This window comes from Gorilla gorilla, chromosome 11 (genome assembly GCF_029281585.2).
Source record: "Gorilla gorilla gorilla isolate KB3781 chromosome 11, NHGRI_mGorGor1-v2.1_pri, whole genome shotgun sequence".
In the NCBI taxonomy this organism is placed as follows: Eukaryota; Metazoa; Chordata; class Mammalia; order Primates; family Hominidae; genus Gorilla; species Gorilla gorilla.
The window spans coordinates 109,236,005-109,263,441 of NC_073235.2; the positions used below are offsets into that span (position 1 = coordinate 109,236,005).

The 27,437-nt window shown below is 39.5% G+C and overlaps 1 protein-coding gene across 2 annotated transcripts; it reads left to right on the forward strand.

Moving 5' to 3' along the window:
- Positions 1-286: 286 nt before the first annotated feature.
- FAM237A (family with sequence similarity 237 member A) lies at positions 287-27,028 on the forward strand. Of its 2 annotated transcripts, XM_031008784.3 has the most exons (3): positions 20,548-20,755; positions 22,398-22,819; positions 26,842-27,028. In XM_031008784.3, exons 2-3 carry the CDS (start codon positions 22,408-22,410, stop codon positions 26,973-26,975), a joined length of 546 nt encoding a protein of 181 aa, XP_030864644.1. In that variant the 5' UTR covers positions 20,548-20,755; positions 22,398-22,407; the 3' UTR covers positions 26,976-27,028. The 2 variants fall into 2 exon arrangements, 1 of the variants encoding a protein (XP_030864644.1); XR_010129513.1 differs by lacking the exons at positions 20,548-20,755; positions 22,398-22,819 and adding an exon at positions 287-851.
- Positions 27,029-27,437: the final 409 nt, after the last annotated feature.

Here is a 27,437-nt window from a genome sequence, read left to right on the forward strand (position 1 = left end):
CTCATCCTCTTGTAGTCACCTTAAAGGTCCCCTAGAGGAACCTCTTGTACTCAAGGCCCAACAATCTTATTTAAATGTTACGTCCATTACCCATAATTCATTCGTTTCCATGTCATTTCATGTAATAAATATAGAAACACTTTAAAATATCATGAATATTATACTTAAAATTAGAAAGCTTATTAGAGTATTTGAGTGTTGTTTATATTTGACTTTAAATGAATGATTTGTTTTTGCGTGTGTTTTCCTTTAAGTCATTCTGTTCTTGAGGATGACGTTGAAATGAGTTCTACTCCATGCTTCCTTGGTAACTGGTTGAGAAAGGTGACCCAGAAACTCCCCAGATAATACAGCAGCAAACCTAGAGTTAAAATTTGATGTGAATAAGTAGATAATCCATATGCTTATGTTGGAATTCCCAAGTAACTTTTAAAATGTAAAATAGGTGCCCTTTAGTTTAATGTGCAAAAGTTAGGGAGTTCCACTCACTCATTTATTCATTCAGCATATTTATTATGTCTCTATGCTATGCCAGGAACTCCTAGGAACTGAAGGAACAAAAGTAAATTCTTGGCTTAAAGTTGCTCACAATTTAGCAGGAAGAGACATGTTTAAAAAAAAAATTTCTAGACCCAAGGTGATGAGTAAACAAAGCTACTCTTGTGCTGGGAGTAAAAAGAAGAGCACTGATGGGCAGGTGGGCGAGGGATGCAGAAGCCTTTCCAAAAGAAGTGAGTTTTGAACTATATTGAAACATGACAAGAATTCACCAGTCTAACAAAATGGGAAACGTACCCAAGGCACAGGAAGCAACAAGTGCAAGACCCAGGAGGAGGCACCCAGCCCTTTGGGTAAGTAGAGCTAAATGTCCCATCCATTCAGCCTCAGTTTCCTCCCTCCTCCGTTCTCTCCTTTCTTTCCTTCCTACGTTTCTACAACCTCTTGATCTGTAAGAATCCTACAGTAGTCAGGCTCCAAGGACACATGATGAGTTCAATCTTGTGAGCAAGATGCAACATGCAATGCTATGTGGCAAGTGCCATAATAAATATAAGGTGCTTCAGAAGAAGAGAAGAGCAAGGCTTTGTCTCTGATCCTGGAGTCAAGGAGAGTTTCACAGAAGAGGTGGCAGTTGAGCAAGAGGCTGTGCCTGTGCAACTGGGCCTAATACTGTGATCCCTTATTGTGAGATTTACCCAGGGCTTGCTCGTTTTGGTGGTGGGACTAGGGGAATCCATTCATAAATGCTTTGCAAGCACAACAACCCGTAATGCTCAGAATTGTCCTCACCAGATCTCTGAGTGTCTTTTGTTTGTGTGAAGATTATGATCTCTGTTAAAACCTTATATTTTTAGACAGTTTTCCATCAATGTGCTCATGATGGATCAGTCTTAAGTGCTTGAGACTGTCAGTAATGACAAAGAGGGCTTCTTGACCTGGCCTGTGAACCTCTAATATTTTCTTAGCATAAAAATTCCTAGCTAATCTCAGTCTGGAGTGAGGGGGTGGGTAAGAAGAATAATAAAAGCTTGTAAAGCATCATTTAGTATATCCTTCCACTAATTAGGGGTCAACATCATTTTCTAAGTATAGTTGAGCTTCTGGTGAACCAAAATTAGCATTTGTCTATCTGCTAAGCTTTGGAGAGAAGGTTATCATTCCTCAATCTTTTCAGAAGCCCATCCACAGCTCTGACTCCTTGACTAGAACAAGTTTTTGGCCATGTATATGACTTCTGGAGAGAAATGAAATGCCTTGATTCTTCTTCACATGAAAACAGATTTCCTGCTGATGCTCCTTTAGCAGTTGATTGCATGTGCACACACACGTGTCCTGGTGTGATTGTTAAAGACTGTACTTGTGGCCCCATGGAGTCCACCCTTAGGAGAACATTTATCTGACTGTGATGATTATTGAAAGCCAAATTCGCCCAGTAAAGCAATTCGTCCTACAAAAACAAGGCAAAACAAAACAAAATCTCTCTGAATGATCAAGAGTATATGAAGAGTTCTTCAGATCTCTTTGGAGCTTTAAATAGCTTCCAGTCTTCAGGAGGTAAATGAGGTTGCAGCAGAGGTTCTTGCTTCTTTAGGCCTATAACTCAGGGTAAGGACAGAAAAAGTTAACTTGGATTATAAGTGACATCAGGGAGGCCTCTGTTTTCCAGCAACAGACACAGCCTTGTAGAGCCATCGTAACTCCTATAGAGATAGCAAATGGATTGTATGCAATAGCTTTAAACTCCTTTTCCTATATAGGTGAAGTGGCTACAAATCAAAGGTCACAAATGCTGAAGTCTACAGGAGCCAGTCAGTTACCAAAATGAGCTGAACAGGGCAATGGAGGAGATAAGGGCTGAGGAAGGCTGAACTGAGTTGGAGACCATACACCTTGTCCTGAAGGGAGCAGCCTCTACTCAGCTCCAGACAATTGTCACTGTGAGGAAAAGTGGCCCAGTCATTGCCCATTCCATTTATTTTTCTAGAGAAGCCAGAAATCCAGGCTTTTATATGAAATTTCCTTTTAAAAAATTGTAAAACTCATTCATATTTTTTAAACACTGTGGATCAAGATGGTGAAAACAGAACCTGTCTTCACATAGGACTGGGTCTACTGGCACCTAGCGGGGTAGCTTCTACATAAGATAATAGGACATTTTTATGTCTGCCCTCTGAAATCAGCTGATAGCTCCAGTGAGTATGCAGACATGGCCTTGCTTCCAGTCAGGGTTACAGGGTGCCATGTGAAGGCTCAGGCAGACGTTCTTATGAATTGCCACTTACAGTGTTGACTTAACTATTGTTTTGTGTGGCTAGGAAGCAGTCACTGAAAGCCACAGAGTATCAAAGAGAGCCTGCCTAAAGATACTTCGTGACGGTGGTGCTTTGTGTAATAACTAAGCTTACTCAGATATGCTCATTTATGGGAGATGAACTAAACCTATATTGGCAAATTGAGGCTCATTCCTCAAATTGAGGAGCATTCCTACATTGCTCATTGAGGCTTTGTCTCGATGTTCACTAAGGCAATGTAGTGGCTGCCTGGATCCTGAGCCAGTGATTAGAGAAGATGCTGTGGTTGATTTTGGTTGCCTGCTACCTGGCAACCAGAAGTACCTGACTAGGTCCGCATAAATCTTAAAACAGTGTTCCTTTCTGTCTTCGGTTCTCAAGGATAATTGGAGATAGGGATGAATCAGTTGATCTAACTAATCCAGAGGCCCCACGTAATATACTGGATCCAGGGAAATAAAGGATTCCTGAGCAAAGAAATACAGAAGCTGAAAAATCCAGCAGGAAGGAACAACTGTTTATTTTTTTAAAATTATTGTTGTTGTTTTCTGATAATTATGAAATCCTACATGTTTATTGGAGAAAATGTGAGAAAAAGAAAAATTTAAAGAAGAAAATTGAAATCAATATCATCACCACTTTATAATCTCCATTAATAATTTGTAAATTTCTTGAACTCATCATTTTCTTGGTTTTTCCCATGAACACAAAAGCAGCCTACAAAGTAGGCAGCCAGTGGTTCTTGCAGAGGATTTGTGTTGTCTCCCCTGCTCCTGTGTGTGTTTGTGTGTGTGTGTGCACGCGCACGCCATGTGCCATGTTCTGCTGGCTTCAAAAGAGGGTGGGACAGTATGTTTAGGGCAAAGAAGTACTTTCTAGCCTCTTGGTTTTTGGCTTAACCTGTTTATACTACTAGGAAGACTGCTTTTGCCCACCAAAGCCCAGTCAAATTCCTATGCATCCCCAAGTGTCACTTCAAATATGTACTACCTCCTTCGTGAAGCCTTTCCTGATCTTTTTAAAGCTTTCTAGAGAGCTTTAAAAAGCTCTCTACAGAGAACATGGGAGCTCCAGTTAGTGGTAGAGCTGGGATGAAATCCCAGGTATTTAGGTTCCAGAGCCCATCCTCTAATTACATCACTTTATTGCCCTTTTTTATTCCCATTTTATTTATTTATTTATTTATTTATTTATTTATTTATTTATTTATTTATTTATTGAGACAGGGTCTCACTCTGGCACCCAGGCTTCAGTGCAGTGGCATGATCATAGCTCACTGCAGCCTCAAACTCCTGGGCTCAAGGGATCCCGCCACCTCAGCTTCCCGAGTAGCTGGGACTACAGAGCACACCACCGTGTTATAGCCAATTATAGTTGAAAAAATTCACAATTGGAGAGGTTTAGCACCTTTTTTGAAATCACCATTCTAGTAAGTGCCAGGGTCATAATCATGCCACCGGCAGTCCGAGTTTGAATCCTTTTCTGGACCCAAGAGAACATGGAAAATAGCACTTATGACACCAAAACATGAGCAGTAGGGGAGGAGCAGTAGATCCTCAGAGAGAATCTCTTGCTGCCTACTTTTATAAGCTGATTCTGCTGGGAGTGCTGCTGGAACCATTATTTATTGTCACCACCAGGAGATCTGTTCTGGAAAGCCTTAACTCTCTAAATGTAAATTCTAGCCTTTTGTTAGAACAAGAGAGAGTGGGTGTGTGTGCACAAGACCCAAGGGAAGGCTGAAAATTTGTTCGTAGTCCACTCCACATGAGAGGGAATATGTTAAGCAGTTTGAAATGTCTCTAGGAGTCATTGTGAGAAGAAACGGGATTTTTCTGTTACCTCTGATGAGTGAAACAGTTTTCTGTTACAAAACTGATGAGTGAAAAGTCACAGGAATGCCACTTCGAATCTCATATTGAAAAGAACTTCATTCAGTCAACAAGTAGTAAAGATATCCACCAAGTAAAAGACTTTGCTGCACATGGTGGGTCAGAAAATGTTATGCCCAGATATCCTACCAGATATTGCAGCTTGGTAAAAGGGCTAAGGAATAGGGAAAGAATTTCATTTATGATGAAAGTGTCACCCTTGGTAAGGAAAATACAAATAAATAAATATGAAAAATCAACAGAGGAACCACCTCGACATCCCCACTCTAGGGGTGTAGGGAGGAGAGCAAAGAAATTCTATGGAGGAGGTAGCATTTGAACAACTGGTAAACCATAGGTATACGGAAATGGAGAGAAGAATGTTGAGAGGAATGGAGATAAAAAACTTGAGCTAGGTAGGATACGCAAATTCAGCTGATGTAACAATGACCAAAATACCAGAGGCTTAAAGAAGAGTGAAGATTACCTCCCCATGATGAGCAGTCCAGAGGCTGGTAGGGAGGCCCCACACACCTGCTGGCTTCTTGCTGTGCAATCCTTTGCACCGGCCTTCACCTCATGGAACGAGTGAGCTGTTCCAGCTCCCATCACCTGTCTGCCTGTCTGCAGACAGGAATCAGGAGGGAAAGGAGGAGACACAGGAGGCCTACCAGTTCCTCTGGATACCAATCTGGCAGTTGAGAATGTCACTTTTTATCACATGGAGTGCTTAAAACTTAGTAACATAAGCACATCTAGTGCAGAGAGGCTAGAAAATGTAATGGGGAGGAAGGAGTATTCCTAAAGAAAAAAGTTTAGAAAGGGGCATTGAGAGACAGATAGCAGCCTGCCACTGAGCTTAAAGAAAAGTGCCAATGTGAGATTGTGGGAGTGGATGGGGGTAAATGGATAGGTGCCATGATGGGCTTATTCCTCAGGCCCACTTTAGAGGAATAAAGGGGTTATATGGTGTTTCTTTCTCTATCTATTGGGAGTATCAGGGCAAGACGGGCCTCTGCAGTTGGCCCTTTTGGGGAATGCCTCTGTTTAAGAAAACTGCCTTCCTCAAAGTAGACTGCACCCATTAACTATCAACTTGGGAGTTTCAAGGCCAAGCCCTCTTACCCCAACTGAGGACATCTGTGAAAAGACATCCCAGCTCCAAAAGCTCTTCCTTTGCCAACAAATTTCCTGTATGGAAATTCATCTCCCTCCACCCAATCCTGCCTCCTTCCTTCTTTTCCACAGCTGTAGAAAAGCACTCCAAATCAACACTGTGCCTGCTAATCTCTGCCCCAGAGACTGCTTCCTGGGAAACTCCATCTGGCACAATCACCAGTTTGTTTTTATCACCACATAGTGTATAAAGGGGGAGGGAAGGAGGTGAGGAGTGAGCTACTGTACTTTTGAGTAAGATTGTAGAGATCCTGAACAGTAGTGTGGACTTGGTTCTGCAGGCAGTTGTGAGCAGGCTTCTGAGGATCAGAGTAATGGAAGCTATCTGGCAGTCATATGTAAGATGGACTGTGGGTAAGAGAGGCAAGAGGTGCTAAAACAGGATGCCAAGGCCATACCACAGGTCCAAGATAATGAACACCTGACACAGGGCTCCGGCAATGCAAAATGAAGAAGGGAAAGATCACACGAGTAGAATCGACAGAACTGTGCGTTGATTTTGGGAAGCAAGAGGCAGGGAAGAGTAAAAAATAAAGTCCAGGTTTGATATCTGGTGATTGGGCTGATGGTGACTTTATGGAAGAGATTCTGGTTTAGGGAGCAAAGATGTATTCCATTTTGATCTGTTGGAGTTGAAGGGCTAAAGGGAATCTAGGTGAAGATGTCCAGCACGCTATTGAAAGGAGAGCGTGGAACTCATCAGAGAGGCTAGCACAGAAATATTTACTTGAGAACCATGTAAGATTCAAAAGTTTAAGTCATAATTTAAGCCATAATAATTTATGCTATAAAATAATTTAAACCAGAAAAACTTGAGGCAATTTCCAGGGGAAGTAGCATAGAAAGGGAAAGCAAGGGAGAGGTGAAGAGAGGAGACTAAAGAGACTGAGAAAAAATATAGAATAAATGACCTGAGAGACCATTATTTCCATGAGATGGGCACTGTGTGCTAAAAGATTCCTGAGAGCAGAACTGAGTTTTGTTAGTTCCAAGAACAGAATTGATGAAGAAAGTATGAATCAGCTCTTCTCATTGTAGCCATGATTCCAGTTGATGAGGACTCAATAATGGATAACACACAACCCAACTACCAAAGACCTGGGAACGTTAATAGGATACCTAAAACACTTTTGAGGGAAACTAGGATGTCCACACTTAAAGAAGTGTTTGATAATATCTCTGTGTTGCAAAAGAATGATTTTAAAAAGGAAACATTTACTTCCATTACTACAACCACAGTTGTACTTTCTTGAGGCTGAAGCTGAAATTGCAAGATTTTTGGTCTTCCAGGAACAAGAGATAAGAATTACACTCCTGTACTTATTAGAAACCAATTTTGATTTATCTGCAGAGTAGCTGTTTATCAATAACTTCCTAACAGCTTTCCACAGAAAAACCTTATTCCTGGGCCACTATGACAAAAGAGCAGAAGGTCATCACAGGTAGAACACAAAGAAAGTTGTGATTGTTCTCAAGTCTCCAAATTATATACTCGGTGTCATACAAAAAAGAGGTGAGATGCTTAAGACATTTCATCAAGCATTTAGTATTTTGAGAAGTGTGAGCTGAGCATACGAAATGAAAGGAGGCAATCCAAGTAGGAAGGAATGGGTACAGGTAACCAAAATAGCTCTAGTTGTTATTCACCAAGTTCTCAGAAAGCTGTATAACCTCTCCTTTCTTGGCAACGTATTGCCTGGAGCCACATTTAATTTGTTGTGGTTAGAAATAAATAAATATTTCTTTCTTTATTAAAGTTAAAAAATATGAGGCCTTGTATTCACATATTTATATAAGACCAAATAATCTGATGAAAGGAGGAAAATGTAGTCAATTCAGTCAATTTTTGCTTTGTTCTCAGCATATATACCTAGTGGGTAGCTGCCGATATGGAATAAAAAGCTTTTGCTTTTTCAGATGAATGAATTACAGATGAACATCTTTGAAGGAAGTCCTTTGACTACATGTATACAATTTCAAGTTATGCAGAAAGGCAAACAACTGATATATCCGCAAGTCACATATCACTTATATTAGTGGACTATTACAAATACTTTGTAACATAGGTAATCTCTCTGGCTGACTTGTCTGCAATATTTTGATAGTTAGCTAAGTAGCTTTGCAACTCATTTGGTTACCAAGTCTTGCATGTATTTACTTTTATGATACTGAAATATAAAGATAAATTTTGAATTGCTTATACAAAAAATGATCAATATCTAAAACAGAACTCCTTACAAAAAATGTGAGCGACAGCTAAAAATAATGGTGAAATCTTGCTTTTGAAAACAAGCGATATTTTCCACCATGGAAAAATTAAGTCCTGGAAGCATCCCGAAAGAATAATCCCATCCCCTCATAATACTCTTCCTGCCTCCAGATATGGGGACCTGTGGATGCTTTCATGCCTACTATTCAATGTGAGAAAGCTTGTTCTATAGAATGTGTTGTGAGGCTGACCTTTGTTCTAGGAACAATTTTAGAGAAAGGGAGAAGTGTGGTATCTGGAAAGCTGCCGGGGACTGTGGGTCTCTACAGAGTGTGCTTAAACTACAGTGATTTAGAAATGGCAGGGAGGGGTCACACCTCAGTCAGTAAATATGACTTTTCAAAAATGACCAGAGAAAGGGGGCTTGAATCTATTAGCAGATGAGCATGGCTTTAACTCTGTTTGCTGTTTTAATTTCCTCCCCTATTCTAGACTTTTACATCTGAAATGTTTATAATTAGAAAAGATAAGCGTTCAACAGTCTTCACAACCAGCACCAACAAGCCATCACAAACACTGCTGGGTTTTATGAAATGCCTAAAGCAAATGCTTCTAGTGTGGGTTATTGCATGGTACCCTTCTGGTCCTGAAAGGGATCGATGCAATGATTGTGTAATAGATCTCCTGAACAGTTCCATCACTTGTACTTGTTACCCAGTGAGGGAGAAGTGCTGACTAAAGTCAAGAAACTTGTTCCAAAATGTTCTTTTTCTACTGGGGAAGATAACCTATGCTGTATATCAAGGGCAGATGTCGTGTTTGAGAGCAAAGGTGGTCAATTTTCTGAGAGTAACTCTAGATCAGGTCTATGAGTTGAAAAAAATTACAAACTCATATATCAGCGGAAGATATATAGGAAATTATAAACTTCTCACTAAAACTTAATCAGCAGTTGATGTCACAACTCTGTTAGAGTCTAGAAGTTTTCTGCATGATTATTATCATTATTATTATTATTATTTGAAACAAAGTCTCGCCTAGGCTGGAGTGCAGTGGCACAGTCTCGGCTCATTGCAGCCTCTGCCTCCCAGGTTCAAGCGGTTCTCCTGCCTCAGCCTCCTGAGTAGCTGGGATTACAGGTGCCCACCATCATGCATGGCTAAGTTTTGTATTCTTAGAAGAATTGGGGTTTCACCATGTTGGCCAGGCTGGTCTCGAACCCTTGACCTCAAGTGATCCACCCACCTTAGTCTTCCAAAATGCTGGGATTACAGGTATGAGCCATCGTGCCTGGCTCTGCATGATTATTAAATCAGAGTGACATACGGATGGCTACTTCAAGATGTGCATTAGGTATGAAATTTAGTCTCAATATAGGATACACAGATAGGATAGAGATTATTTGTATGAGTATTTGAATATATAGTGTAACATATCTTTGAATATGTAACTTGTCTTTAAAAATCTGTGCTTGTGTATATACACATACATTTAATTTATCTTAGGATATAACCCTCAGACATGTGAGAAGCATGGCCCTGTTGAAAGAAATGGACTCTTTTTCAGTAGCTGCTAGTTACTGCAGGAGAGTGGGGGGCACCAGTCATCCTGAAGGTTTTTAAGGAAGGGGAGGGTACTAAACAGGAGCCTGATTGCAGAGTGACTGAATGGTGAAGAGGTTTAAGCTCTCCACATACACTTTGGTTAGGTTTCAGTGGTTTCAGATGTGCATGCCTAATGACACTTGAATTTGCATAATACAAAATTCAATTTGGATGATCCATTTTATAAACATAAGGCGTTGTGATTTTGTTCAAATGAGCATTGATACAATTTCAAAGCCAGCATGGACTGAAGATCTTCAAAAGTTAGGAGGACTGAAGTTGTTTGTGCTCTTAACGCAATGTTTTTCTCCTTGATCTCTATCATAATACATGCTTTTATTGTCTTTGTTTCACTTGTGCTGTTTTAAATTATCTTGTTGATCTATTTGTTCACTTAAATATTGTTAGTCTCCTCCAGGAGAAATGGAAGTTCCTGGAGAGCAAAGACTTTGCTAACTTTATGCATTGATATATTCCTTTATGTCCATGACAGACGGCATGTGTGTGTGTGCGTGTGCTCGTGTAATATTAAACAAGTGAATTGCTTTGGTTTGTGCATGTCTGTCATTATATTTTAGTGCCTCGTACTCTGTCTACTCTTGTCTGCTGTGTTCTCCATTAGTTTGTGGATTCATCAGTGGTTTAAAACATATCTTGATGATCTTTGATGGCACCCAGTAGAGAATGTGGTTTGAAATAGCAAGTATTTGGTCATCTCAACAATTTTCTCTTTGCTCAGAAAGATGCTATGGATGACCCCTCACATCTTACTGTCCTGACCTCACTTCGGTGAAGGAGCAGGGGTGAGACTGGTGTCACAGAAAATAGACAGTGACTGTTGTCCTCCCTGTTGGCATCCCGACTAGAGTTCAGGACAGTGTGTGATATATTTATGGTTTCCCTCCTTGTTTTATTAACATGAGTTAAATGAACTAGGTTCTTTAATAGAAGACATCCTAAATAACCAAGAGAATTCTACCATTTTTGGGGAATTAATGTTTGTACCATCTGTTTTACATGAGGAATGAAGAACATTAGCTGAGAATAAAGAAGTTCCATGGGCAATATGGACTTCTATTTTTTTTACTTGAAATATAGGTGCACAGAATGGGTTTAATCATAATCCCTATCATTGATATACCCTATATTTTGATATACCCTATCATTAGTCCATTGGCCTTTCACATGCATATATGTATTTGTATACTTACATACTTACTTAAAATCATAAATATCCATGAGTCTACCACTCAAAATGATAATTAGAACATTGACAGTAAGTAATATTGCCTATGTTAAACTCCTCTATCATGTTCTTGGCCTCCTCTCCCCTAATGTAATTAGTACCTTGATTCTGGTAACAATGGTTTTATTGTTGAAAACATACTTTTTAAACATAATTTTTATTATTCTTAATAAATGTGTTATTAAGTTTTAATTGTCATAACTTTATAAAAAGGGTATTGACATTCTCTATATAATCTTTGGGGACTTATGTTTTCCTTCTCAATATTATATTTCTATAATCCATCCGTGGTGTTCCAACTAGCTGTACTTCATTCATTTTAACTGCTGTGAAATCATCTATTGTGTAAATATACCACAATTTATTCATTTCCTACTCTTTGAGCATTTGAGTTCTTCCCTGTATTTTCCATATAAATAGTGTCTCTGTGAATGTTCTTGTGCATATTTCTTAGTGTACAAGTGTAAGAATTTCTCTCTGATTTATATCAAGGAGCGTAATTGCTTCTCATGAGATATATCAATGTTTAACTCTTCTACAGTGATCTTACCACTCTAGTTCTTAATTTTAATAATTTGCTAAACACTAGGATTTCTAGACATTTATTGAATTAATAGATTAGTGTCCCAAATTATAGAATAATAAATTGATAAAGCAAGAAAAAAATCTGAGATTACCTAATTGGACCCACTCAATTTACAGAGAACAGTGATGCATAGGATAGACAAAATGATCTGTTTAAAGTCCTAGAAATGATGGACTTTCAGATGCAGTCCCAAATAGTTTATGGAACCATCATTGCATTCTTACCAGCATCTTCTATTTCTCAAATAAATAATGTTTGATGAGTAATAATAAACTTCCATTTTTAAGAGAATAAGTCAAGACCTAAGAAAATAAAAAGATAAGCAGAAAAGAAATTATCGCAATTTAGGGTTAAGCTTGAATTTATTCAATGCATGGTTTCCCATCAGCTCACATTACCTTGTATTAAACTTGCTGTCTCCAAAGAAAGCCATTCTCAGCTCCTTGGACAAAGTACTTTACTTTCTCCCACTGAAGGTCTTTTTGCCTAAACTTGTTTGCCTCTCTTAATTACCATGTGATTTAGTTATAGTTCTTGAATTTCAAGCCTATGTCTACTGTTGAGGGTTAATTTTGAAATGCTTTTACTTTCTTCCTTAAAAGGGGGCAGATGTGGCTGGGCTGGAGCAATCCTTCCACTTGCTTCCTGCCTGACATATAGATTTTATGTCTGGAGCTGTGGCAACCAACCTACGGGTTTAAGAAAGGTCAAGAAAATTATGGAAATGTAGGACTAATATCCTTGGGCCACTGAACTAACATCAGCAGCCACATGTAGTCAGTTTTTCTGTTACTTACAGCTTAATGCCTTCCTAGCTGATGCACCATGTTACAAAAATGATCTCAAACTAGATTTTGAATATTTCTAATTTTCTAATGACAGAAATTTAAAATCTTATCATTGGATATGAATTTTTTTTTCCTCAGAGAAAAATGGTTTTATACTTTTATACCTGACATCTACTTTTCAGATGATAGTCTTTCAATAAGAAACTTCACTTTAGAAAATGTGTTCCTAATCACAACAAAGCAGTATCCTCATTCAGCAAAAGTGTAATTAACATTTTGGGCACTGGATGAAGAAAAAAAACTAAATTAGTTGACTGACATTTTTACTTCACTGTCCAGACATGTGAAAGAAAATTCACCAAAGTTAATTAATGACACTCACATCTCCAGCCTCAGATGCAAAAAGGGGCAATTCTCATATGTAAATTCAACCAACATTGAATAGGACATTATCATACATGTTTTGGGCTCTAAGGCTGAGAATGGTTAGACATGACTCCCACTCTGAAGGAGCTCATAGTCTAGTTTAAGTAGCAGTGGGAAGGTGAGGAGAGACAGATAGGCATGTATAACAATTAGAATACACTAAGCAAATAATGCAAGCATGAACAAAATTGTATGGTAACAGTGCACAGCAGAACCAACTCCCTTAGACATACACGAGTCAAGGAAAGCTCCTCATCCCAGAAGCCCTGCTCAAACTGTAAGATGTTTTATGCATTCAACATATAGGTCTATATCCTCATTTTTCACAGATGTTTTCAGCTTGGCAAAAGTCCATGACTGTCATTGGACCCAAAGCTTTGTGAATCCTCCTGCTTCCCATATGTTGAAGTAGAAATTTAATGGTTTGTTTTGGTTTGGTTTTTGTTTTGTTTTTTCTATTCCATCATAATTGAACCCTTAGGAAAAGGAAACTTACAATTCTAAAATCTTAGACCTTTGTCATTGTTGCCTTGGTATATAAACCAAATTGAAAACAAATTCATTATATTGTAGTCTTTTTTGGAAATCAGTAGGACAAAAGATAGGACAATTCTGAAAGTCGGTATCTGTAATAGTCACTCTTGAACTGCTGGGATAATTGCAAAAGAAAAACCCAACTCTTGACAAAGCCAAAGGAATCCCTGTGGGTTTTGAAACCTGCTTGAAAGAATGGTCAAAGAATGCAAGTATCTTGATAAGTACCCTGGGGGAAAAAAACACTACTACATCTATTATTACAACTACAGTATCTTCAGCTGGACAAGCATAAAAAACATGAATGAACTATTCCTGTATCCCCAAGTAACTTTCCTTTTTCACACATTTTGGAATCAATGTCAAATATCATCTGACTACTTCGCTGCAACTTGTCCGTATAAATTTGATGACACTTTAAGAATGACTCATCCACTTACCCCAGTGAGCATTCCAGGAAATTGTCCTTGTTTATTGCCATTTCCAAATGATGGAAAAGCACAAAAGAATGAGAGAAAAATAATTATTTTTACTATCTGATCCTAAATGTTAAAGAAGCACCCTATTCTTAAACGTTGTCCCCATCTTTTGCAAATTAATGCACTGCTGAAGATGCAAACTACCTATATAACTGCTCTTGAATTTCATTAAAACTAATCAGAAGTCCTTTTTAATGTCTTTGAGAATTGCTTCAAGTGGCAAAAATCAGAAAATCTACCCATGGGGCACCTTCAGCTAATTGCAATTTACTTTTCAACTAGTCATCCTTTAGCCTTAGGCTGCAACTGCACAAAGCTGAAACAACTCTTTGGGTGACAAATGCCAGTCAAACCAGTTATTTAACATCATGTAATTTTAAATGACCATTGGTTTTCTGAATATTCTTTAACAAGTCAGAATGATGATGTGATGAACTGAGTTCACATGAAAATTGTTAAAATTATTTTCTCTGCAGTTGAGACTGCCCTATGCTCCTTCCTAGCTGATATTGGGGGACAAGTAGAGGAATAAGGATAGACTATATGGTAACGTTAATAGAGAGTGACAGACAATGCACATTATTTAGGACAGATAAATGACAGCGAATCAACCTAAGTTTCAGAAAAAGAACCATTACTCTTAATCAACTAAGTGACCCAATAAAAATCCCTTAATGGGAAATAGGGAGGAAAAAAAATGGTGTTTTCTTTGACATCACCTGAGACCATGTATATGAAAATAATGTTTTGTAAAATGTAGGTGCTGTCCAAATGTTAACCTTTGCTAGAGAGAGTCTAATCTGTGAAAATGAAACCACAATGATAAACATCAAACTAAGCATCCTTATGTGTTCAACAGAATATAGAGTGTTTCAATCTAATGGCTTGGTGGTGGCTTTCTTTTTATCTAAATGCAGGAATTGGAATGTCATTTTCCTCTTGCAATTATCAAGCTGAGAGTGGGGATCAGGATTAAAAAACATATATTTGGCCAGATGTGGTGGCTCAGGCCTGTAATCCCAGCACTTTGGGAGGCCAAGGTGGGTGGATCACGAGATCAGGAGTTAAAGACCAGCCTGGTGAAGATGGTGAAATCCCATCTCTACTAAAAATCCAAAAAAAAAAAAATTAGCCGGGTGTGGTGGCAGGCACCTGTAATCCCAGCTACTTGGGAGGCTGAGGCAGAGAATTGCTTGAACCTGGGAGGCGTAGGTTGCAGTGAGCTGAGATTGTGCCATTGCACTCCAGCCTGGGCAACAAGAGCAAAACTCCGTCTCCAAAAAAAAAAAACACCAAGAACAAACAAAAAAACCCACATATATTCCCCTTCCCAAGAATCTTGCCAAGTTGCCCCAATAACCAAGAAATAGAAATATATGTTACAACAGAGTATGTAGTGGTTAGGTTCTTATTCTAAATTTAAAAATTCAATAAGATGATTACTTAATTTACAAGTGCAAGTTGATAACTTATATTTATGAGAAATGTTTAATCAGGGCATTATATTCCAGGGTGGCAGTACAAAAGTATACTGAAGGTCAAAACTTCCTGTCCCAAGTAATTACTGTCATGCATTACTTAACGTAGGGGATACTTTCTGAGAAAAGCATCATAAGGCGATTTCATCGTTGTGGGAACATCATAGAGTGTACTTATACCAATCTCGATTGTATAGCCTGCTACACACTTACGCTATAGAGTATCGCCTATTGCTCTTAGGCTACAGACTTGTACAGCATGTTACTGCACTGAACACTGTAGGCAATTGTAACACATGGTAAGTATTTGTGCATCTAAACACAGAAAAGGCACAGTAAAAAATATAGATTATAATTTTATGGGACCACTGTCTTACATGCAGTTCGTTGTTGACTGAAACATCATCCTTATGCAACACATGACTGTTATATTAAAGAAAAAAAGCATATGAGCAGATACCAGCTAGACATAAAAATTATCTTTTAAAATAATTTTTATTCCCATTGTCAAGAGCTGCTCTAGGCCTTCTGATTAGGATGGTGATGTCACACACCTTCAGCTTCTATGAAATAGGATGACCATTTCAATTCATTATTTTCAGACTTATAAGAAAGGTGGAGTTCAATTACAGTGGCCTTTATCACTTCATCTTAGCCACTTATTTCAGTGGTTGTGCTTAGGATTCAGAGCACAAAAATGGGAAAATCTCCACCTCTGAAATCTGAATCATGAATCTCCCTCTCCTGCCTTTCAGTGTCCCCTCTCCTTACTCCACTTATACCTGTTTTCTCTGCCTTCAATGAGACTTCCAGTTCCCCCCTTTCCTCCCCGTCTTTCATTTCTCTACTCCTTTTTCTAACCTGCTTACACCCTTGATTCCTTTAATCGGTGGCATAATGACTATTCTTTTCTCCTACATTCAGTCAGATGAGCACTGTAGAAGGAAAAAAATAACTAATATTTGTCAAGTCTTGCTACATTTAGCATCATTCTAAGTGTTTTCTGTATATGATCTCATTTTATCCTTACTAACCATGAGGAACATTTCTGCCCATTTTACAGGCAAGAAATCTGTTTCACAAAGATTAACTAACTTGCCCAAAGCATTATATCAAATCAAAAGCACTTGATTATATCAAATTGTAGACATCTCATTATTAAAAAAAAAAAAACTAAAAGAAAATGCTGCAATTCTAATCACAAGGTGCCATCAGTTGACAGATATATCCTGATTTCAGCAGTGTTAAATGTGCATTGCCTCTAAGAATCAATGACATAGAACAAGTGAGGGATCCAAAGCATGATAGTCTTCACTATTATGTTATTTTACCTCATAAAAGCCATACAAGCACGCAAAATGTTTATGACAGATTGATGCAAACTTTACCTGGGATTTGAGTACTGTTCTTTAGTCTATCTCCTCTCTCCTCTCTCTTCTTTCCTTCAAGGATTAATCACAGATTTTCTGCTCTTTTTAAGCTTCCTACTTAACACCTACCCTCATTCACTTTTTTTGTGGATCACTGTGCATCTTACTTCATTGAGAAAATGAGACCATTGGTCGCGTGTCTCTTAACTTCTGCGCCCCCTACCCACCACACTACCTGTAGACATATCCACATCAACAGAGAACCTCCCTTTCTCCCTCTGTTTTCAAGGGCAAGTGTTCTGCCCTTCTGTTATAGTCTGGCTCCTCTTTATCCTCTTACCCCTGTTGCTTATTGTTTCTTCTGAGGTTACTAGTCATCCTTCTCTCCTAATCTGCAACCCCTCTCTCTCTATGAGTTTCTCTCCCTCAGCCTGTAAACATGGCCAAGGCCCAACTCCTAATCTTCCACTCCAGTCTTTCTCCCTCTTATTTGAACTTCATGGAGAATACTCCACAGGCACTGTCTTCATTTTCTCACCTTCCACATCTGCTTCAGCCCACCGCAACTTCTCCTCCCTTAACATTTAGTTGAAATTGCCCTTAACAAGTTTCTTGGTGACCTGCTATTTTTTAGATCCAATGGAATTTTTTCGTCTTCATTTTATTGACCCCCCTTTGCTGAGTTTTTGTGATATGGTTGATTTGTTCTTTATGTGAAAAGCTCTACCTTACTGGCTTCCAAGGCAGCACACTCTCCTTATTCCTCCTATCTCTTTGTTTCTTAGTGACTCCAATACTGGCATTTTCCAGGTTCTATCCCAAGTTGTATCCCTACTGTTGTAGCCACTTTCCACACTTTTCTCTGATGGTTCAAAATATTGCCTAAATGTTGATGAAATCCCAAATCTGGACCTCTTTCCTGAGCACTGTATCCCAAATATTTATCTTAAGTTCCCCCTTCTTCCCTACCTACTCGGAATTTCCATTTGGATGTCAGTCATCTCACATTCAACATGTTTAAAACCAGATTCTTATTTTCCTTTCCTAAACCTATTCCTCAAACTATTTCTCCTTTCAGCTGATGGAAATTCAAATTTCCATTTACTTATTCCCCAAAACTTGGTGTCATCTTCAACTTCTCTCTCTCTGTTGGACCTTATATCCAGTCCATCGACGAGGCTTGTCCCTTCTACCATCAAAATATATTCAGAATCTGACCACTTTCACCCTCTCCACTGCTGCCACCCTTATCTATTCCGCCATCTTATCCCACCTTGATTGCAACAGCTTCTAACTGAGCTCCCTCCTCATCCCTTGCTCCTCTCTGGTCTGTTCTCTACTGAGCAACCAACATGGATTTTTGGTCACTTCTCTGACCTCATGTCCTGCCACTATGCCTCAAAAACACCCTTCTCACACCACACTTGTTCCAAAGCCATCAGACTTGTTTTCCCACCCCCAGCCTGAAGCATTCTTTTACTATGCATGACTCACCCTCTCACTTTTTTGGGTCTTTGCTCAAATATCTTCTTATCAGGAAGGGCTTCTCTTAGTATTCTATATAAAATAGCTCTTCTCCATCATCCTTTTCCCTACTTTACTTTTTGTTGATGACCCTTTGTTTTTTTCACAGAGACTTGCTTTGTAATCCAGGCTGTAGTGCAGTGGCGTGATCTCAGCTCAGTGCAACCTCCGCCTGCTGGATTCAAGCGATTCTCATGCCTTAGCCTCCTGAGTTGCTGGGAGTACAAGCGCGTGCCACCACACCAAGCTAATTTTGTGTATGTATTTGTATTTTTTTTAGTACAGACGTGGTTTTACCATGTTGGCCAGGCTGGTCTTGAACTCCCAACCTCAGGTGATCCACCTGTCTCGGCCTCCCAAACTGCTGGGGTTACAGGCATGAACCACTGCACCTGGCTGACCCTTTGTTTTTCTTATCACATCTGACACATTACTCATATATTTTTTCTTGGGCTTCAGAATGACGGATAAACTTTATTGACTCATGCATGGGACTACTTGTTTATTTAATTAGCTAGTTGTGTGTTTGTTTTTGATAGATAGCTGTAAACTCACCATTCAACATAGAAACTAGAAGCATAAATCATTATATATTATGTGTGTGCACATGTATACATATACACTATATATGTGTATAGATATAATTTTAAAATTAAAATATAAATAATTTTTTTTCGCCACCACTCGAGACTCAACTAGCATGTAAGCTACATGCGTCCAAGGACTTTGTTTTGTTCCTTCTGTATACACAGCATGTAAAGTAATGCCTGACACATAGGCACTTGAAAATAAAGTAAGCACTGCATATTTACATATGAATGTTTTCAACAGTAATGTAACTATTGACATGTCCCAAACCAGGGGACACATCTTTACCTCTGTTCTGTTCGGCCTTCCCTCTCTACAGTCCTTTCTTTGACTTCGCTCCCTAGAAGCATGAACTGCGATGAGCACTCCCTTCCTGCCTTTGCTTGTACTGTCTTCTACCCCTGAAACTGCACTCCTGACCCTTTGGCTTTAGGATACCTGTACAACTCGTTTTTCCAGACATTCACGAGTCACCTCCAAATGCTTTCTCGATCTGACGATTATGTGTCTTGGGGTTGATCTTGTCATGGAGTATCTTACTGGAGTTGTCTGGATTTCCTGAATTTAAATGTTGCCCTGTCTTATTAGGTTGGGGAACTTCTCCTGGATGATGTCCTGAAGTATGTTTTCTCCAAAGGCATGAGCTCTTCAAAGTTCAGGAAGCAAGTCCAAGACTTCACCCTTGATCTTTTTCCACAGCCCTATGGGGTGAATAGAAGCAGACATTAGATACAGCTCACACATGGAGAAACTGAAGTACACTCCATCATTTCTGAGCAGGAGGAGTAGCTCAGAGCCCCCCAGAACTCCTCTTTAGACCTCCTATTTAATAGTACCTTGGGGAAGGGGCTGGTTCTCTGTGGCTTCGGCAAATCTTACTACAAAGCCTTGTGCCCCTCGGAAGGTAACCATGGATACTACTGAGCTGGCACAAAAGCCTTCAGTTAGTGGAGACTACAAGTGGTTTTCAGGGGCTGAAGGAATTTTCAGGAAAGGGGCAAAACGTGGAAACACTTGCAGAGGGAAGACCTTTGCCTCAGGCCCCTTGGCTGGGTGTGTTTCGGTTAAGATGGGCACTTATGTTCAGAGGAGCACTGGAGCAGTGACAGGGCTCTAATCTGGGACTGGGATAGTAAGTAGCTGTGAGGTGAGAATCAAAGGGAATCCCAGGCGCTTTTTTTTTTTCTTGGAAAGCTGGGACCCTGCTGTGAAATCTGGAGCGGGGTTGTTGGGGGGTTGAGGTGCTGACCAAAGCGATGCCAGCAGCAACCCAGTCTGCTGAGTGACCCAGGCCAGGGTCTGGAAACAACGGGGTGTCCTGGCAACAGTCAGGGGGAGCTTCCAGCAGGGCGAAGTCCCTATCCTCATCTCTGCCCTCGGGGGTGTTTTTCTCCTTTCAGCCCAGGGCTACAGGCAGGAGAAATTCACACCTGGAATATCTCGAGGAGGCGCCTTATTTCCTCTGAGCCCCTGCTGAGTGTCGAGAGGGAGCTCATGTCCGTCCTCCGACCCCAAGAGTCCACAGTCTTCCCTCACATCCCTTTATTCTCGGACGAGGCCCGTGTGGTGAGCGGGAACCCCTGCTGTCTGTCCCCTGGACCAGCGCGGAGCTGGGCCCTAACTTTGCAGTTCCCGCCGCATCGGCACGCACCCGCGAGGTGGGAGCGGGAAGCCCAGCCGCACAGAGGCTCAACTCCGGCAGGTGCAGAGTGGGTGCAGGTCAAGGCCAATGAGAGTGTGTGTGGCCAAGCCCGCTGGTTTCCTGAACCGAAATTCTCCGGGGAGGGAGAGAAGAGGAGGGTGCGGGAGATGGACTTGGAGGCGAGAGGTGGCGGCAGTTTCCAGGAGCTTTGACGTAGACTTGGAGAGGCGCCGAGCACTCCCACTGCTTAAGTAGAGGCACGGTAGCCTCCAGGACGCGGAAGCTGGGGACAGCCACACGCTCGGGAGCAGCCTGAGCGTTTCCTCTCTGCGTACTCGAGGGAACTCTCTCCACGCGTTCGAGGGAACCCGGAAGGGGCCAGGCGGGTGAGTGCGGAGGGAAGCCCTTGTGCCATCTGGGAGTAGAGCCGCCGAGTCAGGAGGTGAGTGGGGCCCAAAGGACAGAGTGGGTCCCTGGCAGCTCCGCCCTGCGGAGGGTGAGGCTGCGGAGTCAAGTGCGGGGCCGAGACTCAGCGCGGGGCTCGTAGAGGGGTGCACGGAGGACTCTAGGTTCAAGGAACTCAGAGAAACACCTTTCCAGGGTCTGGGAAGCCTCTCCTAAAATTTAGAAGGGGACCTAAAGGAGCCAATTTGAGCGCCGTGGCGCCAGCAGACAGGGAGTCCCGGCTAACGCCAACTTCAGTACCTTGGACAGAGTCCTGCCCTCTGAAAACTTAGCTTAGACTTGTCCTTTAGGAAAACCACCCTTTGAGGTACCTCGATATTTTAGTTCGCAAAGGGACACAACAAATATGATTTCAAGTAGAGATAATGCATACATGATATGAAAGATAGAGGAAATAGTTTTTGAATAATCTTGTATCTCTAACATGCTTCTTCAATATAGCAACATGCATGTTCAAAGACACTTTCTGAAATATTTATTTAACAGTACCTAAACATGTCCTACTGCTGTTCAGAAGAGACAGATTATCCAACTTATGGTGTTATCATTAAATATTCCAATATAAGAGTATTCCCACAAGCTGCATTTTGCTTACTTTCATGATACTAACATCTAAAAGGTTTGGAAATATAATACAAACCTGAAAGTGAGCTGTATGTGCCCTTCCTATTTTTTCTTTATGTTAGAGCTGTTTAAATGTGATACACATTTTGTATAGTCTGTGAAGGAATATATACACTTTTTCTGGCAAAAAAGTGAACATTTAGGTTATTATTATTTCAAGAGCATCGTTTATCATTGCACCTGTCCGAAGTGGTAACAAAAGAACAATTTCAAAGTGGTATGTGGATGCCTCAATTTTATGGCAACAGACATTGAAAGCCAGAAAAGTTGAATGAGAGTCACTTTTTTTAAAAAAAACCCTTGAGATTCATAGCAACAATAGAGAGATTATAAAACATTATCTTTATGAAAGTTATATCAGAATTGCAGAACATTATTGGTATTTGTAAAATGGCTTATTGATTCTACTCTAATTGGTTGAATATATGTCTCTTTGTTTCCACATGTATTCATCCATACTTTTAGCACATTGTCTTTTGTTAATTTTACTGTAACATTTGACAATTCTGATGTATTTTTTAAAAAAATTAGAAGTCACTGTGAACAGGAACGGATCTAAAGGCTAAATATATTTAAATTCTTAATTATATGTAAGTCCTAGATTAGGAGAGCCAGGTTTCGCTAAGATATTATGGAATAGTTAAAGCCATGCAGCAAAATTTTAAATGTTCACTTAGTATTCTGTTAGGCTACATTCTTCTGTACCAGAGAAAAACAGATTAGCAGATTAATTCATTCATCTTGTAAAGGAACACATCTTAGGAGTGAATATGTCTTGGCCTAACTGTCTTGGATTTATGTTCACTCCCTGGCCTGCCAATGAGTCATTTTAGATAGAATGGAGCTTGTGATATGGGAGCTTGGCTAAGATTTCCCTACTTTGTGACAATGATGTGTTTCCTTTGCTGGAATTAAGGTTATTAAGGGCATACTTATTTTCTTTATTGAGCAGAGCACAAGCGGGGACTGATATGAAATATTTCCATCCTGTGCAGTTTTAGGGCCATGGCTGATCCTGGGAACAGAGGAGGGATCCACCGCCCCTTGAGCTTCACCTGCTCCCTGCTCATTGTGGGAATGTGCTGTGTATCTCCTTTCTTCTGCCATAGCCAGACAGACTTGCTGGCTCTTAACCAAGCTGATCCTCAGTGCTGGGAATCCTCCTCAGTGCTTCTCCTGGAAATGTGGAAGCCTCGCATTTCCAACACTGTTTCAGGCTTCTGGGATTTTATGATCTACCTGAAGTCATCTGAGAACTTGAAGCATGGAGCACTGTTTTGGGATCTGGCCCAACTCTTCTGGGACATCTATGTGGACTGTGTGCTCTCTAGGAACCATGGCTTAGGAAGGAGGCAATTGGTTGGAGAGGAAGAGAAAATCTCAGCAGCGCAGCCACAGCACACAAGGAGTAAACAAGGTGGTCAACCCCAGCTCCCATGTCTTTTGAAAGGGTCAATCAAGTATGAATGTGCTGAATTGTGAGGAAGAGGGAAATGGCATTAGGGGAATCCAATGTCATATATATTCCTCTCAAGAGGTGAACCCCAAGAGCACATAACTGATAGGAAGATAGATAGTACTTCTTTTTGCATTGCATAGTAGCTGTTTATATCAACATATTGTCCTCATCCTCATACTTCCTGTGAACAGCAGCAAGGAAGAGTCAGAAAGAAAAGACAAAAAGCATGATTCCCAAAATACAGCATAAAAGTATAAACAGATCCCCCAAGATCAACATTATTTTTTACTATTAGCCTGAACACTGGCAGTCATAACCTGGTGTTTACTTGCCGTGGAATTGAGAAGACTTGAATATAAGCTTAGGAAACATTTGCAGCACACAAATTCTTGCCCTTGTTAAACGGAAAATAAATATTGCTTTCATGTAAATAGAGAGGCTCTTTGAGAGGTATTCAGTTGAAGAAATAAAGAGTAAAAAAGTCAGCCGGCATGTAGATTCACTTCATGTTGCTTTTTGAATGAATCTCAAGTAAGTAATTAACTTGCAGCAATCTGAGTAATTAATTTTTAGTAAGTTGGAACTTGCTACAAATTTAGAGTTTTTCATTGAAGTAAATACTGTATTCAAATAGTCTCGTCTGAGGGTACAGAAAAAAAGTCCCTTATAGAATTAGAATGAGGTTGAGTAAGCCTCTGTGAGTAAGCAGAGAGATGCCTGAACCCTATACATATTATTGTTATCTTTTTTTGATGTCATTTCAACCAATGAGCATTGAAACCTTTCATCAAGGGCTGTTTGAGTGCCAGTAACTCTTTAGAATTATATATACAACAGTAGAAAACAGGGGCATAACTAATTTTTACGTTTGTACATTTTAGTGTTAGAATTGTTACATATTCCTGTAACCTCCATATTAAAATAGCAATTAACAGTGGTAGTTCTAGTGCTACCCTTTCCCAAGATATTTTAGAGCTTTTATATACCTAGTTTGTTTTAACCTTAGTAATTAAAAATCCTCATAATTTGCCAATCCAAAAACCCCAGATAATTCATGGCTATTATTTACAGATAAGTTTATTATTTTGGTAAGTGTTATTGTAACTCAAACCAATTTCATTTTTAGAGGAAATATTCTTTCAGCAGCCTTGCTACTAAAGTAGAAATACCAAATGAATATTTTTAAATGTTGGTTACCCATATTTTAAAAACATTTTGAACAGAGGCTGCCCAGGCATCAGCACCAGTACGGACCATGGTTTTTTTTTTTTATTCTATACTGCTGAGGATGGTCTGTAGGGCCTTTTCTTCCATACTTTAAAAATCATATTGGCCAGGCATGGTGGCTCACGCCTGTAATCCCAGCACTTTGGGAGGCCGAGGCAGGCGGAACACGAGGTCAGGAGATCAAGACCATCCTGGCTAACACGGTGAAACCCCGTCTCTACTAAAAATACAAAAAAATTAGCCGGATGTGGTGGCGGGCACCTGTAGTCCCAGCTACTCGGGAGGCTGAGGCAGGAGAATGGCGTGAACCCGGGAGGCGGAGCTTGCAGTGAGCCGAGATTGTGCCACTGCACTCCAGACTGGGTGACAGAGCAAGACTCTATCTTTAAAAAAAAAAAAAAATCATATTTAGCTGTCTTACTCAAATCACCAGCAATATCTTTTTCTATCTTGCACTTACTTTGAATAACTCAAAGAAATGTCTACTAAATAAATGAAAATATTATTTCTATTCAGCTGAACACAAAAAGTTATATATATATACTTATTTTATAAAGCTTTTCTCCAAGACAGCTTCAGCTTTGGAAGTCACTTCCTTCATCTTGCTACGGAGTTGTTGGTGATTCAGCTGGTCTGCAAACTTTAGGGAGTTGGTATGCAAGTAGTCAAATAGCAGGAGTGAGGGTTTCACTTTGTTGAAATTATTTTAATGTTTGACACAAAAAATTGTTTGCAGACCAAGAAACAAGACTTTCCATTTGGTTTGTATAACCACAGTCAAAGAGGGTCTTGGGTCAAGGAAATACCAGGTCCAACAGTTAAATAGTTACAGGAACATTGAGATTTCATCTCAAGAGGCTTGATTAAATCTCTAGTGGTTCAACTGGGCTCTGAATGTACCTGCATGGATCCTCCAATATTTTTTTTCTTTTGTCCCTCGGGGATAATATGTTGTTAGGTTGGGACGGGAGTGAAGGTGAAGCAGTGCTTGTCTCCATAGTTCTCAAGGAAATCACATCATCAAGTCAGAAGACAAGAAGAACTAAAATAAGTGTCTACGTAATATGCAAAAAGGTTCTTGTTATTTTGATGTCTTCAAATCAAATAGTGTAAATGCACTTGATAAATCTTACTATGAATCCTACTTTGTTAAAAACATAAAACTCCTATGTAATTTTGCATGTTAATATATCATATTTGTTAATATTGAGTCAACAAATATGAAAACAGAAAAATATCAAATAACTGCGTAACCATGAGCAAGTTAACTAACTAATTTAGCCATCAGTTCTTTCAACTGAAAAAGAAATGTATGGAAAGTAGATGACACACAAAGTCTCATCTTTTCTGTTCCAATGTACTGTGATTCTATAAAAAAAAGAAACGTATGAAAGGCACTTATTTAACTATGAGAAGAACCTGGAAGAGCTTCACCCCAAGGACAGTTGACTGAGCTGGATGATGACCTGGACACCATGGCTGTTTGTAACAGTGATTAGCAGGAACAGACGAGGTTCAGAAATAAAAGGGCTAGAGATGTCATTATGAGAAAAGCCTCTAAAGATCATTGTTATTTAGTCTAGAAAGGCATGGGCTAATAGCTGAAGGTTGAAGTATCCAAGAGAAGGTATGAAGAGGATGTACCCAGAGTTAACCAGTTAACCACTAAATTTTGATGGGTTATGTCAAGGGAGAAAGAGAGAAAGGGTGAGAGAGACACACAGACACAGACACACACACACACAGAGAGAGAGAGAGAGAGAGAGTGTGTTAGGGAAAGAGCATACTGATGACTCCCAAATAGAAAATAACAGAATTGAGAGTAACTCATGGGTTAGTAAAGACTTCAATGCAAATGAAGAAATTTTGAAGTGGATTCTTCTTTGTGTCAAAAATGGCGGCCTCCTCCTTCAACAAACCTTGCTCTGCCACTGGGAGGGACAAAAAGCCCGCCTTCCTGAGCCTGGCATTTTGTATTTTCTAGAAAAATAGTGAGTCTTTGTTTTCCTCTGAGATGAGAAAATTAAAATTTAGATTTATAATCTGATGGTGTTTGCAGCTGGTGTCTCACTAGCTGGCCAATGCTCATAGTGCTTATATTTTAAACACTAACCAGAAGAGAAAACAATGGTTCAGAAACATAAATAGACTCTCAAATGCTTGATTTTCTACTTCACCCACTCCAAGAAATTTTCTAAGCCACATACTCGGCAATTACCCACCTAGAAGTCTACTGTTAAGAAACATTTAGAGCTGCAGCCAATGATGCAATCCAAGGCTATTCATTGCAATATTACGTATAGTAACAGGAAACCTGGAAATAATCTAAATGTCCCACGATAGGGTAGTGGTTAAATAAGTTACAGTATAAAGTGTGCATACACAAAACTATGGTTATCTCTAGGAGGTTACATTTTGAGTGGTTTACATTTTTTTCTTCATATTTCTATATAAAAATATATAATGACTATTTTTCACTTTTTAAAAATCAGGCAAATATTTTAATGCCTATTAATTGACAAAAATGTACTTATTATAATTATTTGTTTTTAGATTATATAACTAAACTGCATAGGACACAAGACTTTGCACAAATACACACTTACATATATTCCTCTGAAATCAATTTATAGAGAATTTTGATATTGGAGTGGCGGAAACATCAAACCTGCCTTTTAAAGATAATTTATTGATATTTAATTAACCCGAAACTAATTTGGTGATCTTATGAAGTTCCGCTTTTCTACTTTCAGGTACATATTCTCAGCTCCTAAGGACCTCCTTCCTAAAGAAGAAAGAGTTGATTGAAGATTTGATAAGCATGCATGTGCGTAGGAGTGGGTCTAGTGTCACTGGAAAAGTGAACCTGGAAATAAAGAGAAAATAAATTGAACTGGGAGCTAATTCATGTCTTGGAATTAAATATACATATATATAACATTTTTCTTAACTATTGATGATTTATTTATTTTAAATGGTGGGAATGCCCAGAGATAAATATGAACCCAAATTCTCTCGGTATACTTGTTTAAAGCTGCTTTCTATTATTTATTTATTTATTTTAGGCTGCTAGCATGTTTCTTCTAATGGTGACATTACTGCCAGTCTATCCCACAGTCTAAAGGAGTTAAATAACTTCCAGAGATGACTTGAGGATTCTTTGTATTCATTTAATAGTTCATTTTGGGATGCTTGACACGTTAATAAACTAGTGTGCCATACATTTAACTTGAATACACTGCATGGCTTCCAAGACTTTAACCACTGGATTGCTTATGCACAGGCACATAAGGGACTATATTTTGGAATTACTAGTTAATGACAATCTATGATATCTGAATCTTGTTTG

Coding starts and splice junctions, on each gene's coding strand:
- FAM237A (XM_031008784.3), top strand. CDS start 22,408: ATGGCTGATCCTGGGAACAGAGGAGGGATCCACCGCCCCTTGAGCTTC. Junction 22,820..26,841: donor GCACACAAGGAGTAAACAAG/GTGGTCAACCCC, acceptor TTCTACTTTCAG/GTACATATTCTCAGCTCCTA.